Raw genomic sequence first — 15,933 nt, 5'->3', positions numbered from 1 at the left:
TTAACATATTTGTTGTAATATTTAGAGCTTTATGTTGGTGCATCGTCCCTGAATAAAGCCATGATAACGGAACAGATCGTCTGCATCCTCTGGTGAAAACACAAGCTCGTCCCTGAAGCCACAGTTTGCTCGTGCACGTTCCTGCCCATCATGGCAAGCCATGAAATGATCAAACAGACACATGTGAGGAAAAAGAACTGTTGCATTCACTTCACAAGTTGACAGCATTTGATTACTGCTGACAGGAAATGTGGCCTCTGCTCTGTCAGTTGAGGGATTTTAAAAGCTTTCCAAACATCCAGCAACATTTGGAGGTTAAGAGTCCACTGCTTTTTAAAATGTGAAATAAAACGGAAATGATTTTGCAGCTTTTTAAAATACAGTGGGGAAAATAAAACTGGGGGAAAACTTATTATGGTTATGTTGCTCAAATCCCACCCATATTAGAGAATGCACAAGCTTCAGATTTTTTTAAAAACAAGAATTAAACATGGCTTGAGACAAATCAATCACGTGATCACTGATCTAAACCTTTGTATGGAACCAACCAACTCCGAGACTATGTATATTTAATATTTTTGGAAGAATTTGTATATGCGATGTACTGTTATTGACCAAAGTCTCCCGTCACAGGCTGTAGAGTTTCTAAAGCGTGAAAGCAGAGCCAGGAGAGATTTTTCTCGGACCACTTGAATTGCAAAATGTAAAAAGATTATTATGGAATCTTTGCCTAATGATGCAAAAAGCTAACCGGGTTGACACCAGACCCTTCTCAGTTGTAACTGAGAAGGGTCTGGGCAAGATTCGTTCACAGCTCATTTCCAAAGGGGCGTCACCAACGGACGCCACTCAAATGCCTCTGGGCGCCTTGGATAGTCCTCCAACCAATCAGACCAACGATCCGGGTGACGTAGCAGCGACATCACGGAAGTTCGTCAGGGTTTTCCCAGGCTAGCAAAAAACTTGCTGTGCTGCCCTCGGTATATGCACTGAATATAACTTGACAGCCAGATAAACGCGTTCCTATCATCAAGACTCTGAACTTGATCCCTTATCCACACGTTTATTGACGTTGCAAGGAAAGCGTAAAACTGAAACATACAAAAAGCATAATCAATACTACGCTTGCTTTTAACATGTACAGATATACACAATGTAAATGTATCAACTTTTACATAAAAATCTTTTACATGAATTAAATCCTGTTGCCTTTTTACTGTTACTCTACTGTAGATTCAACTTCAAATGTAACGTATGACATAATATTTTAACTTGTATGAATCATCTGTTCATGTATTTATTGTAACTATATGAACTTCCAATGACTTACTGACTAGTGTAATCATAAGAAATAACAACTCAGTACACCTGTCTACCACAGCTTCAAGGCCTGAATTTGAGAAATTGATCAGTCGCCTACAGTAATTAAACATTTTATTGAAGTTTGTTGCTTCAAAACTTTTTCTTGTTCTGGCTGCTAGTTTAAGACAATGAACAAAATGCATGACACATGCTTTCAGATGATCACTTGCTTTCATGTTTCATTAATAAGATAAGTCATCATGTAACCCACCTGTGAGCTACTGTTTGTGACAACGTTTGCAATCGCTCAGCGACACAGCTGTGCTCCTGTCCTCAGACATTAGTGTCTCGCTCCCCTTAGTGATGCACTTTTTTTGGCCTTTGTGTCTGAGCTGCGTTTTTACTTTGCATGCCACTTATACTCTGCTGTGTGTGTGTGTGTGTGTGTGTGTGTGTGTGTGTGTGTGTGTGTGTATGTGTATGTGTATGTGTGTGTGTATGTGTGCGTGTGTGGCTGTTTTAACTATATTCGTGGGGTCCAAAAACCGGAAGTCCAGTATACTTGTGGGGTCCCGACAGCTTTGTGGGGCCAAAATGCTGGACCCCACAAGTTTAAAGGGCTGTTTGAGGGTTGAGACTTGGCTTTAGGACTAGGGTTAGAATTAGGTTGTGTGTGTGTGTGTGTGTGTGTGTGTGTGTGTGTGTTTTCAATTATTATTATAAGTTGTTCTACGGTAAACTGATGAACCACATGCTTGTCAGACACCTTTAATGTATTGTGCTAAAAGTGTGTGTGTGTGTGTGTGTGTGTGTGTGTGTGTGTGTGTGTGTGTGTGTGTTTTGGGTTCAGGATCGGGTGGATGATGAACATGTCTGGCGGCCCCCCAGGGGAGGAGCTCACGGATGAGGAAAAGGAGATCATCAACAGTGTCCTGGCTCGGGCGGCCATGATGGAGGCCATGGAGCATGAGAGGATTGAGTGAGATGGAAAACTATTGTCTCTGTTGCACAGAATCACACCAGTGGACCGTGCAGAGATGCTCACTGTGCTGAATTACTTTTGGTGTAAAACCTGTGCCAAGTTTGTGTTTTGTGCTCACATTTATTTACATGTGTTTTCCCAGGCGTCTCTCCAGTCGCCTGCATAACATCAAGAAGACAGCGTGTGGCGACGGACAGTTGCACTGTCTGCTGTGTGGCGCGTCTTTTGGACCGCAGGGGGTCACAGCTGTCCTCTGTGTGCAGTGTAATAAAGTAGGTGGATATCTGTATTCTTCAAAAAGGCCTCCAAATCATTGTTTATTCCTACCCTCTAATACGACCCACAGGAGTGATTCCTAAATAAGTCACCCTGGCGGTGGCAGGAAATACCACCTCATATCTAAACCAGAGAATGTATTAGTTCTGGTGACAAACACGTCGATAACGTTGTGAAATGTTGCAGTTTGGTTAGGCTTAGGCACAACAACTACTTGGTTATGTTTAGGCACCAACACTTATTGGTTAAGTTTGGAGAAAAAAAGATTGTGGTTTGGGTTAAAAACTCAGACGCTACTTCAATTGCGGGTACACGCAGAGGAACGTAGCTCCGAAGGGATATAGCTACGGCGAGGACAGTTCAATTTAGGAAAAAGATTTTGGTTTGGATTAAAACACTCCCAAGGAACAAACCAAGTTTCCTGGGTGGAAGTATTAAAATGATATTAGATTAGATTTTGTGTAATTTTGCATAATGTCTGGCCGTAGCCGTATCCCTTCTAGCCACAACCACCTACCTCCTTACGTGGAAATTTGCCGCTCTTACGCTTCGTCACCTTCCTTCCTGCTTTGCTCCCGTCATAACTACTGCGACCACTAGACGGCGCTGCCACTATAAACATAAATATAAGTCACAATTGATGCTTGAGCAAACGACTTAAGTGGGCATTTTTGGGGGAAGCACAGTCTCTAATTATTTCTGCTGGAACAAAAAAAGAAGAGACAGTTGCAGAAAGTCCCTAGAGGATGTTAGGACGTCTCAGTACTTCTGTTTACTTTCTGTTCTATAGTGTCGTGTAGATCCTGAGAGGTATATGGCGATAAGCAGCCAGTGGGCCGTGTGCTAACGGCTCCTGACATACACTCTATATCTCCTGGTCTCATGCACATTCTGCTTCTTGTTGCTCTCAATAATTATGTAGAGGTCAACTGAACTGTGAAAATATATGTGCTCTGTGCACCTGCCATCAAGAACTGTGTAGGATTGTTCCTCTGTGTATGCGTCTTATAATAAGTTTATTTAATAAAGCACCTTTTATTACTTTCACTTAAAGGATCTGAATACTTCCATCCACGCATTGTTCTTATGTACTGTATTTGTTTGCCTTTTTACAGCACATGTGCAGCAAATGTGGGATTTCGAGCAACAGCAGGACGAGTCCTGTGTGGCTGTGCAGAATCTGCAATGAACAGCAAGAGGTGAGAGGATGAGAAGAGATGAAGAACAGAGTGGGTTTGATAAAATCATGGAGCCAAATTATGTCATTATGTTGTTCATCTGTCACCAAAACAGAAGCTTTTCTCATGATATGAACCATTTTCTAGCTTTTAGACTTGTCTTTTAGCACAGAATTGCATTTCACTGTCCAGTGACGTGGAAAATTACCTTCTATTGATGGCCCCTCAATATCCCAAGATTAGTGATGACTTATTTCAACGCCTTTTTAATTGTTAGCATTCTGATCAATATGAACCATGAAGAATAAGGTCTGCTTTCTGTTTTTCTCACTGTTGCAGTTATACAATGCTGTTTTGATGATGGCGCTGCAGTTTGTTGACGTCTCTGCCTCGGGGAGCCCAGACTCTTTAAATAAATGCTCCCTCCTGTCAGTCACACACAGAATAACTTCTCTGTAAAGGACCATCCACACCAAGAACGATAACTATAAGATAACTATAAATATATAATTTTAAAAATTGTTCCAACTACAGTGGATGGCGGAGTCCACACCACAACTATAACGACAACAACAACAGTGGAGAACGATATCGTTGGGATCACTGTCAGAGCGATTTGATGAACGATAGAAACACTGACAGCCAATCACAATCCATCTGAGTTTACAACATGACACGGTAGAGAGAGAAGCTGCTGAGAGATTTGTTTCAAACAGGTGGTCAGTGGTGCGAGATTTCCTCTCGGCGGGGATTTCTTTTTTTAAGATTATTTTTGGGGCATTTTTAGGCCTTTATTCGACAGGACAGCTGAAGACATGAAAGGGGAGAGAGGGGGGAATGACATGCAGCAAAGGGCCGCAAGACGGAGTCAAACCCGGGCCCGCTGTGTCGAGGAGTAATCCTCTATATATGGGCGCCCGCTCTACCAACTGAGCTATCCTGGCGCCCTAAACATCAGTACTTTGAAAGTATTTCTCATGTCACTGAAACCACTAAGAGTGAACCTTGTGTTTTAGATGTGATTATCATACTGTCATTGTTTTTGTCCCGGTGCTCTGCACAGACTTGACACCGCCTGTCTGATCCCCCCAGCTCTCTGGAGCTCTGTGCGCTCGTTGTTTCCTGGAGAAGGCAGCGGTGTCGGCGTCCCAGGGACCACCGGTCTGACTTTTTTTGGTTCATAAAATGTACCCAAATTCACGTATATGTAGAATATAACATTCCTGTAGGCCTAATCTTACGTTGCAAAGTCTGCTGTATTAGTGTGTGATGAATTATTATCAGCTGGAGCGTGCAGCGCATGCTTAACGTCGCTGTTTGCAGAACGTTATCGTTGAGCAGTGTGGATGCTCACATCGTTATAGTTAAAGTTATGGTTATAGTTATCGTTCACACCAAAGCACTTTTCCTCTTCGGTCCCCCTACAGGTTGGAAGCAGAATTGTCTATTACCGCTGTCGTAATGTCTCATTATGTCTCATTACAACTACAGATCCGCTACCCGATCTGGCAAACTCGCATAGTGCGGTTATAGCCGATAGAGGGCCGCAAAGTGAATGCAGAAGTGCCGTTCACCCTGTTACGAGTTGATGAACCACTGAAACGATTTTGGAAACATTATTTTAAGGTACAAAAGAATATTTGGTGTTGCTTTAATGCTGCAAAATTAAATTGTATTCCTACTCTCCAATACTACGACCCACAGGAGTGTTTCCTAAAGTAGCGCCTCTAGCGGTGGCAGGAAATACAACCTCATATCTAAACCAGAGAATGTAACGGTTGTGGTTTTAAACACATCGTTAACGTTGTGATACGGTTGCAGTTTGGTTAGGCTTAGAAACCAACAATACTTAAGCTTAGAAAAAGATCATGGTTTAGGTTAAAATCAGACGCTACTTCGCTTGCTATTACGCACATGACGCAGAACATGACGTAGCTCCGTTTGTTCTGTAAAGCAAAGAAACCATAGCCTGTAAAAATAGTGAACGTAGCATCCGTGACGTCACCCATTGGGTTCTGGACTTGTATTGAAGTCCAGAAACAGAAACTAGAAATCAAGCAGCTACGTAGGGCGGGTCTTGGTGTGGCCATAGTGGGCCACCAAAGGGACGTCGGACTAGTGGTCTGTAGGACCAAAGGGAATTTTTCAAGTCCGACATCCCTGTCGCTGGTGGCGAAATTACGAATCCCACTATGGCCAATAAAGACCCGCCCAGTGAAGCAGCTCGATTGGTTGGGGTTAGGCATTTGACCTCGAGTGGTTAAGGTTAGGATAGCCGATTGGTCAGGGGATAGGACCTGTACAAATGGGGTTACGTTACCTTGCGTAAGCATGGACGCCTGGCCAATAAATGCTATTGAAGGGCGGGTCTTGGCGTGGCCATAGTAGGATTCGCTGGTGGAAGTCGGACTAGTGGGGTGTAGAACCAAAGGGAATTTTTCGGGTTATTGAGAGGTCGGAACAATGGAGCGTCGGAGAAATGACATGGCACTGGTGGACAACTAACGTCACACACTTCCTGCGCAGAGCATACACTTCCTGTACAGAGCCAGCAGAACAGTTGAGTGTGGAGAGTGCAATTTTTTTTTAAAACAGCACAAAGAGGAGGACAAGAACGTAGGACATCGAAGCTAATATGGACACCATCGATCCGGCAGACATTCTTCCAATGTTGTATGTCGCTGTCCTCGCACAGTCCCCAGTTGACAGTCTAATGAAGTTGCTAATGGAGATGGTAAAAATTCAAGCTGTGCTTAGAGCAAGACAAACAACATCCGTGGCTGAAACTAATGGACGTCGTTGAGTACCTCAGAATAAAAGCTTTATATTGTCTTCGATAGCTGGCCTGGCATTATCTCCCTTGGTAGCCTCTGTCGTGATTGATAGGTTGGCATGTAGTCACGCCCCCAAAGAATCCCCTGCTTTATCGTCTATTTTAAAATAAATGGGACCATAATTTACTAAATTAACATCATGCTGTATTGATGAAGACTCTGAGGTAATAAATCAAGTGAGAAGTAGGGTCATTTTCTCATTGACTTTTATAGAAACAGATTTCTTTTTGGAGCCAGTGGAGTCGCCCTCTGCTGGAAATTAGATAAAATGCTGGTTTAAGGAGCTTCAGCATTGGCTGCACTTTTCAAACTTCGTCCATTATTTGTCGTACACCCAATCTCAACATCTCACCTTTTACTCTTTTAATTCACATCAACACACAAGTAAAAATCTGTGACTCCATTACAGTATTTGCCAAATTGCAAGCTGTAAAACCAAAACACAAACTTTAAAACCTGTGGATGTGATGGGACTACATAACTGTCTGTATTTTTTATTGTCTATGGGCCAATCCTCCTGTGTTTGTAGAACTAGGACTAAATGTATCTGAATTGTTCCTGCAGGTGCAGAAGCGTTCAGGAGCTTGGTTCTTCAAGGGAAGAGTCCAGCAGGGTCTGCCTGCTCCCCTCCCTCTGTCCAGATCTCAACAGTCCAGCACCGTGAACAGATCTGGTCCAGGAGGATCACAGGGACCTACAACACATCATCAGGAATATGGTATTTTATACAAACAGAGTGTGTATGCATTAGGCCTATATACTGTAGAATAATATTATATATATATATATATATATATATATATAAAGAAAGGTTATAAAGTATGTCCATATTCCAAATCACACTGTACAATGCTCATGAAAATATCTTCATGAAAATATCTTCTATCTCATATATATATATATTTTTTGTGAATGGTTATGGTTGTGAAGAAATGCAAACAACCCAGAGCGGTTTTTTTCTCCTATCCCAGAATGCATCTATGATGTAGCCAGACTTTACTCCACAAAGCGCTGTGGAGATAGAGCTTGAAATATGAGACTACAGTAGCACCAGCAACATTATTGGTTTTGGTGACAGTGATATTCTTATGTCCTCTCCACAGAGCAGCAGCAGCAGTCCTGTGGATCAGAACAATGGGAGAAGACAGCAACAACAACAACAGCTGACAGCTATAATGAGAGTCAGTCCTGTCCAGCAGCTGTAATGAAGACTGAGAGACACGTGTTAGCCTCCAAACCTCCTCGAGCAAACGCACAGCAGGTCACCCCCACCTCAGGTAAAGCAGCGCTGCTCCTTCTAAGAATAAGCCCCACGCAACAGGGCCGCTTTCAACAGTTTTACATTGATAACTACGTATGAAAAGATGTTTCGGACTGTATTAATTGCTGATTGCAATGTCGATAGCTCCTGCTGCAGAAGTGAAAGAGACCGTGTCCCCTCCAGCTGTGGAGGAAAAAAGACAACCTGTTGTCTCCAGCTCCATTTCATCACATGTTCCTGCAGCCAGGATTAATCCACCCGTCAACAACACCGCCCCCGCACGACCCCCACCTGATCGAACAGAGGACGAGGACAACGACTACGACTCAGACGACGCCAGTAAGACTGATTTTATGTCAGGATTTTTGCAGGCTTGGACGAAAAAATGCTGACGAGGAGGCAACATAAGGTTTCGTTAGTTTATTAAATCAAACTGGTTACAACAAAAAGTGTCCTGAAGCAAGCAGGTAGAAAACTGGCAAAAGGAAAATCCCAAAACACTCAGGAAACAGAAGATTAGGAATAACCAAAAAAAGAGGAATAAAACTTCACAGGGAGAGACTCACGTAAAGACTCGTGTAGCCAAAACGATCGGACATCAGAAAAAGAAAGCACAGAGACTAAACACACACGGTAACGAGGGTAGTAACGAGGGACAGGTGAAGAGGGCTGATGAACAGGTGAGACAACACATTCTCACTCCCATCTCGTAAAATACGGACGCTTGGTCAGGTGCCGTTGTCGTTGTTATTGACGCTAAAAGTCTTCTTTAGTGTCATATAACACGCTTTAACTAAATGCGCTTTGTCAGGACTCTTGGCGTCCCTTTTGACGCAGTTATGTTAAATGGAATATATAATATATTATATATATATATATATATATATAATATGGAAAAGGTCCGTGACACGCGGGGACAGGACGGTTGAGTTTAGGAAAAGGTCGTGGGTGGGCTTACGCTTCCGTGACACGCGGGAATAACGGGACAGTTAAAGAAGAAAGCGACTTTAGGAAACACACGGGACACGAACCCCGGTCACCTCGGTGAAAGTCCTGTGTTTGACCCATCTCCTACCCCAACCAACCTCCTAACGCGAAATTTCGTCCTTACATACTACTCGCTAAACCCTGTGTATCTGCTGCTCTCCCCGGTATGTTATACAAACACGCTGAAGGGCGCTTTTTTCGTCACTTCGGACGCTGACAGCCACTGTCTAAACGTCCGTATTTTACGAGTTTGGAGTGAGAATGGGTTGGGTGAGACACATCAGGGCAGGGCAGACAACCACAGAGGCGGGAAATCACAAGACAGGAAGTAAAACAAGACATGACACAGGAGAAACAGACACAGCAAAGTAAAACAGGACGCAAACAAAACACAGAACGAACACGGGTAAAACATAACTATGAACAAATAACAGGGAAACAGTAACACACAGGGAATAAAAAGACAAAAGTAAAAGAGAAAAAAACACAACTGAAAACCACAATCATGACATTTTACATCTTAACATAAAGCTCTACTTTATACAGCGTTGTGTCTTCACATTCTAGTTTAATTTTTTACTCATTTTTTTATCTCTGTGAATAATATAAGTTGCGCCCACAGCTGTGAAAGAAATTCCCAGTGGAGCGATGAAGAGTAACAAATCACTGTTTATCTGCTTTACAGGGAAATTGGTTTCTCTAACAGTTCAGATGGAGTTTTCCTCTTAGGTGTCTGACGTGTTCCTGTGTTTTTACTCCTGCAGCCACTCTGGGATCTCTGGAGTTCAGTCTGCTTTACGAACAGGAGAACCACGCCCTTCACTGCTGTATTGTTAAAGCCAAGGTAAACACACATGCACACACACACACACACACACACACACACACACACACACACACACACACACACACACACACACACAATGAGAAAATACAACATGAGAAAAGACAGGACGAGACAAGACAGGACAACACTGACAGAATGAGACAAGATGAGACAAAACAGGACAAGACGGGACGGGACCAGACAAGAAGGGATGAGACAAGACAATCAAAGACAAGATGGGACAAAATGAGACGTATATGTTGTTTGTATACCTGGAGTGGTAACAAAAATTATTTCCCCCTGGGATTATTAAAGTATTTCTGATTCTGATTCTGATTCTGAAGACCAAATGGAATAACACAAGAAAGGACAAACTAAGATGGGGCCCGACCAGACAAGATGAGACAGAGCAGACGAGATGGGACAAGATGGGACAAAATGGGAAAGTTAAGACGAGACAAGAAAAGATGAGTCAAAAACGAAAGCAATAAGATGAGAAAAGAATCATAAAAATGCGACAAGAAAAGATGGGACAAGACCAAACAAAAATGAGGCTCATCCAATAAGTGTAAACTAGATTTGTAGAAACGTTTGGATTCAATGACGCCAACAATAAACTATGTGGAATATATTAGAACAACATTTAATGTGTGCAACTCACACGGATTGTCACCATTATCTTTCTTTGTGTCTCTCAGGGTTTAAAGCCGATGGACTCAAACGGACTCGCTGACCCGTATGTGAAGCTGCACCTCTTACCTGGTGCCAGTAAGGTACAGACACAGTATTAGATTATAACTTCAAGGTGTTGATTTGAAAACCGTGCAACTGTTGTCATAATCAGTTTCAAAAATTGTCATAATCAAAAATTGTTATTATTTTGTTCTCAGTCCAACAAGCTTCGCACCAAGACACTAAAAACCACTCTGAATCCTGTGTGGAATGAGACTCTGGTCTACCACGGTATCACTGATGATGAAATGTCACGCAAAACTCTCCGGTAAGAACAACCAACCTTTCCTCCAGTGGTGGAAGAAGTAGTCAGATCCTTTACTCAAGTAAAAGTCCTGCATTCAAAACCTTTCTTAAGTAAAAGGTATGTATCTGCTAAATGTACTTAAAGTACTCATTGTTTTTTTTAAAGATTATTTTTATGGGCATTTCCACCTTTAGTGATAGGACAGCTCACTCAGACATGAAAGGGGAGAGAGAGAAGACATGCAGGAAACCGTCACAGGTCGGACTCAAACCCTGGACCTTCTGCGTCGTGGAATAAATCTCGACATTATGTGTGTGCCTGCTCTACCAACTGAGCTAACCAGCCACAAAAGTACTCATTGTTGCAGTAAAATGTTCTCTGTCAGTGTTTTCCTCTTCTATCTGATGTTTCTGGATTAATATTCCCGCTGCATTAATGTTTATGTTGCATTTTACTGCTATGTTTAACTCCTTTATATACTGCTGGGTACCTCAAATGCGTATTTATGTGCCACTGCCTCCTACTGTATATTGTACTAATTACATGAGAGTTTCATGAGACACATTGTCTGTCTTCAGACTTTCGGTAAGTGACGAGGACAAGTTCGGACACAATGAATTCATCGGAGAGACGCGCGTTGCTCTGAAGAAACTGAAGTTTAATCAGAAGAAGAACTTCAATGTTTGCTTAGAGCGAGTGATCCCGGTGAGTCTGAGACCAACACTAGTCATGTTTCCATCTAATTGTAAAGCGAATTTTAAGCAAACTTTTAAAATGTTGCAAAAGAGAGAGAAAAAAAGAAAATGCGAATTAGAAGCGTTTCCATCAACTGGTTTAGAGCGAATAAACTAGACAACTCAAAGCGTAGTTTCGTCACAAGTTGACGTTACGCACGGTTGTAGTTAGCAAACCGGCGTGCTAAATCAAAGAGTTTAGAAGCTAAATGGAGAGAGGTAGCATCGTACAAGTCGGCCGCCTGTGCAGAATCCAGGGTTGTGACGGAGACATTTGGTGTCAGCGAGACGACCGTTCACCGCTGTGTGTACGCGGTGTGCGGGGCCGTACGATCCAAGCTGTTGAACCAATTTGTCAATATACCCGACGTGGCTGAGGCCCAGGCTACAGCGCACCGCAACTCCACCACGCACCTTGTGCCACAAGTGTACGGGGCACTGGATGGGACACATTTCCCGATCCTTCCCCTATCCGATGGATACCGGGACTATAGTCATGTGACTTACATGTTCGCAACGTCACAACTTATTCGGCAAAGCTGTTGCCATGTCACATTTTGCGCATGAACTCTTTTTCGAAAAAGGCAAAAACCACCTCAAGCGAGCGTAAAAACTTTTTTGCGAATTTGAGGACGTTTTTTTTTCGAATTTTACCGTTTCAATCAACATTTTCTAATGCAATACTTCAAAATGTGCATAAAAATACGCTGATGGAAACCCCACTACTGACATCTCATATTGTTGAAGAATGTACTATAATATATAAAAAGGTACAGCATCAATTAAAGGGTCAGTTCATCCTGAAATTGTATTTGATCTTAAATAACAAAAATGATATAAAAAATAGCGACACAAGTGAAATCAGAAGTTTATTACGCCCTAGGACTTACACACATTTATATCGATTCATTATTACATCCCTACGTCATACATTGTCTTTTCATTTGCTTTGAAATTTAACACTTTAGCTTTTGTGTGTACAGAAAGTGATGATAACTGGGTTTACAGGTGAAGAAAGCTGTGGGAGGACCGGCCCGTGGCATGGCTCTCTACGAGGATGACGTAAGACCCTCACGTGGATCTCGTACCACTGTGCATTGGATGGTGTTGGACTTCTCTGCTGAATTTAAAGACGCCAGCTTAGTTTGTGTCCTTTTGGTGCATCCCTACATTGTTGTCCAACCCCTATTTAAAAACACATCAATGAGCCACACTGTTGCACTGGGTCGACATGTTCCTTCATCGGGATCCACCTACTGTAGTTTATTTGGACTCAATCCCCTACACACACTGTGTTACTGCTACAAATACTCACTAGAGCACCAAATGTGGATTAAACTGCTGCTGAAAAATAGTCCAAAACAAATGCACTATGTCCTACTGTTAGTTTGATGACAATTACAATAACCAGCTGTTTTAGGAAATCACTGAGACTTGAAATTGATCTATTATATATTCATGAGTCATTTAAAAATAATTTACATCTTCAGTAGAGCCACAGACATGAAGCCAGAAAGTATTTAGAGTCTATTTGCTAATGTAATGTACAACATGTTAATGTAAATGGAGCTAAGCCTATTGCATAATGATATACAGTACATATACCATTTTGTAGCATGTACATTATCCTCCATTAGAAGATATTATGATAATCACTGTATAATCCCTCCAGATATGTTCAGAGGGTAAAGGAGCATTTAGATCAATGAAATGAAATACTATTACTTTGTGTGCATGTGTGGTATCTGTATATATATGTGTGTGTGTGTGTGTGTGTGTGTGTGTGTGTGTGTGTGTGTGTGTGTGTGTGTGTGTGTGTGTGTGTGTGTGTGTGTGTGTGTACGTGTGTGTGTGTGCAGCTGAATGAAGGTGAGGATTCAGAGGAGAGGGGTCGTATCTTGGTGTCACTGACGTACAACAGCCAGCAGGGTCGTCTGATGGTGGGCGTGGTCCGCTGTGCTCATCTGGCTGCCATGGACTCCAATGGATACTCCGACCCATTCGTTAAAGTGTATGTGCTCCATTCAGTTGAATCCTCTAGCTCAGAGATCTTCAACAGGGGGTCCGGGACCCCTAGGGGGGTCCTCAGAGTTGCTGTATGGGGTCTATGGTTTAAAAAAAAATTCAAATGTACATTAAAATATACATTAAGATGAATCCAACATATTATTAGTACTGATTTTTTTCAATGTACACAACAATGATCATAGGTGTGGAATTACTGGCCTACAGCTAAGCTAGCCATAAGGTAGCCATCCACAGATATAGTTAAGCTTAAGGATTTACTGTGCCACATTTTAACATTAAAACATTATGTATAAATATTTGAATATGCAGGGGCGTAGCACAAAATTCTGGGCCCTGTAGAAAGGCATTCTCTATGGGCCCCTCCCTGCATCCACAGCTATAAGTTCTAGCTTCTTTTTGGGCCCTTCTCACATAAGGGCCCTGGGTACCCTGCATACTATTGTATGCACAATAAAAAGGTTTGTATAAAGGTTTTAGGCCGCTATACACGTTCTTGTAGGCCCAGTATATATATATATATATGTGTGTGTTTAGACTAAAGTTTTTACATGTGTTTGATTATAATGTGTTTAATAATATAAGTTATTTTTCTTTTGTGCTGTAGATGTCTGAAGCCCGATATGGGGAAGAAAGCTAAAAACAAGACACAGATAAAAAAGAAGACCCTCAATCCAGAATTTAACGAGGTCAGTGATTACTAAACTGTTGCTTTCTATTTGCACATACTGAACTTTACAGTCTTCTGCTCACTCAGATCTCAGCCATAGATTTTGTAATAACATTTTTACGTTTCATAACTGTGTTTCAGGAGTTCGGTTACGAAATAAAACATGGTGAACTAGCCAAGAAAACCCTCGACATCTCAGTCTGGGACTATGACATGGGAAAATCCAATGATTTCATTGGTAAGTGTGGATATTGTCTTGCAATCGTATTTCTTCATTAATACACCACTTGTCGGTCCAACACTTTAGTCCAGACTGAAATATCTCAACAACTTTTGGATGGATTGCCATGCAATTTGGAACAAGGTTCCAAGGATCATGGTGCCCAGATAATAACTTCTAATCATTTTGGCGATCCTCTGAGTTTTCTTCTAACGCCACCATAAAGCTTTAGCCAATGGTTGAACCTAAAATCGTTTTGAGATTATTAACGGATTATTTGTGGTTTTTGAGTGAAACGTGTCGACCAGTACTGGATGGATTGCTATGAAATTTGAAACATCCAAGCCTTCCTAAAATTAAATGATGAAATGTAATAACTTGATCCCTTTTCATCTTTTGCCACCATAGTTAATAATTTATTTATTACTTTGGTTTAATTATGACTAAATACTTGAATGACATTCCCATCAGCCTCAGCTGGAGTGCAAATTAGCAAACGTTAGGGATATCAAAAATATCTTGACAACTATTGCATGGATTCACATAAAATAACTCATCCCCTGACTTTGTATCTTTGGTTTATGACTAAACACCTGCAAAACTAATGACACTCTCATCAGCCTTTTTGGCGCTAGTTAGAAAATGTTAGCTTGCTAACATGTTAAAGCCTAAATACAGCTTCACGGAGCTGCTAGCATGTCTTAGTCTAAGATATTTCATTTTCATTTATTTTATTTATAAGGACAATGCACATTAATCAACACTTCTGTAAATGTGCCAGTGTTAGCCAGCTGGCTAATTTTCAACTGTAGTCTTTTGGCGAGGCCAGAGCAACAGTAAACAGCAATACATTGGTAGGCTGCAGGTAAAAATGTACAGTCAAATAAAGGCAGCTATAGCAACAAATAAAACTTTCTCAAGGAGCCTTGCAGAGCGACAGGAAGCAGCAAGACAAGCAATCCTGGAAGTGGAATGTCGTGGATACAGACTAACGCTCACTTTTCTCTCTGCCTCCAGGAGGATGTCAGTTAGGCATCCAGGCCAAAGGAGAGTGTTTGAAGCACTGGTACGAATGCCTCAAGAACAAAGACAAGAAGATTGAGCGCTGGCATGTTCTGCTAAATGACAACACTGTCCAGTTTGAGGATTAAAGCCTCTTCCCACTTGTCTAGATGTATTTTCTTTCTCTATCATTCCCCCTGTAGAATATTGTCTTCCAGTGAGCACAGGTAGACGGATATTACCCTCTTGCTTTTATGTAGTTTGTTGTGCAATGTGCAGGCTACATTTCAAACACTTTTCAGGTGACCAACATGGATGTTGACCTCTGGGCTTTTTTTTTAATAAGGCGCTACCACTAAACGTAACTTTTCACTGCAATCATATCATAAACTGTAATATATAAACCTTACCTGACATGCGGTAATGATTGAACAGAGCGATTATCATATTTTATGCCGATGATGCAACCCTTGTAATCATTATTGCCTTTAAACCAGTATGTTGTAATGAAGTGTGCCTCCACCCTCCAACCACACAGAGGGGATTCCCACGTGTCTGACCTGTTTATGTTGATCTCTGTTCCTGTCATATGGGATCATGTAATGTGATAACAGCGATTGCTTGCATCACAAAAACACTAATTACACTTGTGTTAAT

General features: G+C 41.7%; 1 protein-coding gene across 1 annotated transcript; it reads left to right on the top strand.

Annotated features, from left to right (window-relative positions):
- The first annotated feature begins 2,159 nt into the window (after positions 1-2,159).
- rph3aa (rabphilin 3A homolog (mouse), a) lies at positions 2,160-15,623 on the top strand. The gene is made up of 15 exons (XM_078271493.1): positions 2,160-2,281; positions 2,427-2,556; positions 3,676-3,759; positions 7,137-7,290; positions 7,676-7,849; positions 7,978-8,172; positions 9,585-9,664; positions 10,345-10,419; positions 10,537-10,646; positions 11,204-11,330; positions 12,368-12,421; positions 13,219-13,370; positions 13,992-14,073; positions 14,196-14,292; positions 15,292-15,623. The coding sequence occupies exons 1-15, from the start codon at positions 2,163-2,165 to the stop codon at positions 15,423-15,425; spliced, it is 1,767 nt and encodes a 588-aa protein (XP_078127619.1). The 5' UTR covers positions 2,160-2,162; the 3' UTR covers positions 15,426-15,623.
- Positions 15,624-15,933: the final 310 nt, after the last annotated feature.

This window comes from Sander vitreus, chromosome 16 (assembly GCF_031162955.1).
Source record: "Sander vitreus isolate 19-12246 chromosome 16, sanVit1, whole genome shotgun sequence".
Taxonomy (NCBI): domain Eukaryota; kingdom Metazoa; phylum Chordata; class Actinopteri; order Perciformes; family Percidae; genus Sander; species Sander vitreus.
This window is presented reverse-complemented; position numbering and strand designations above follow the sequence as displayed.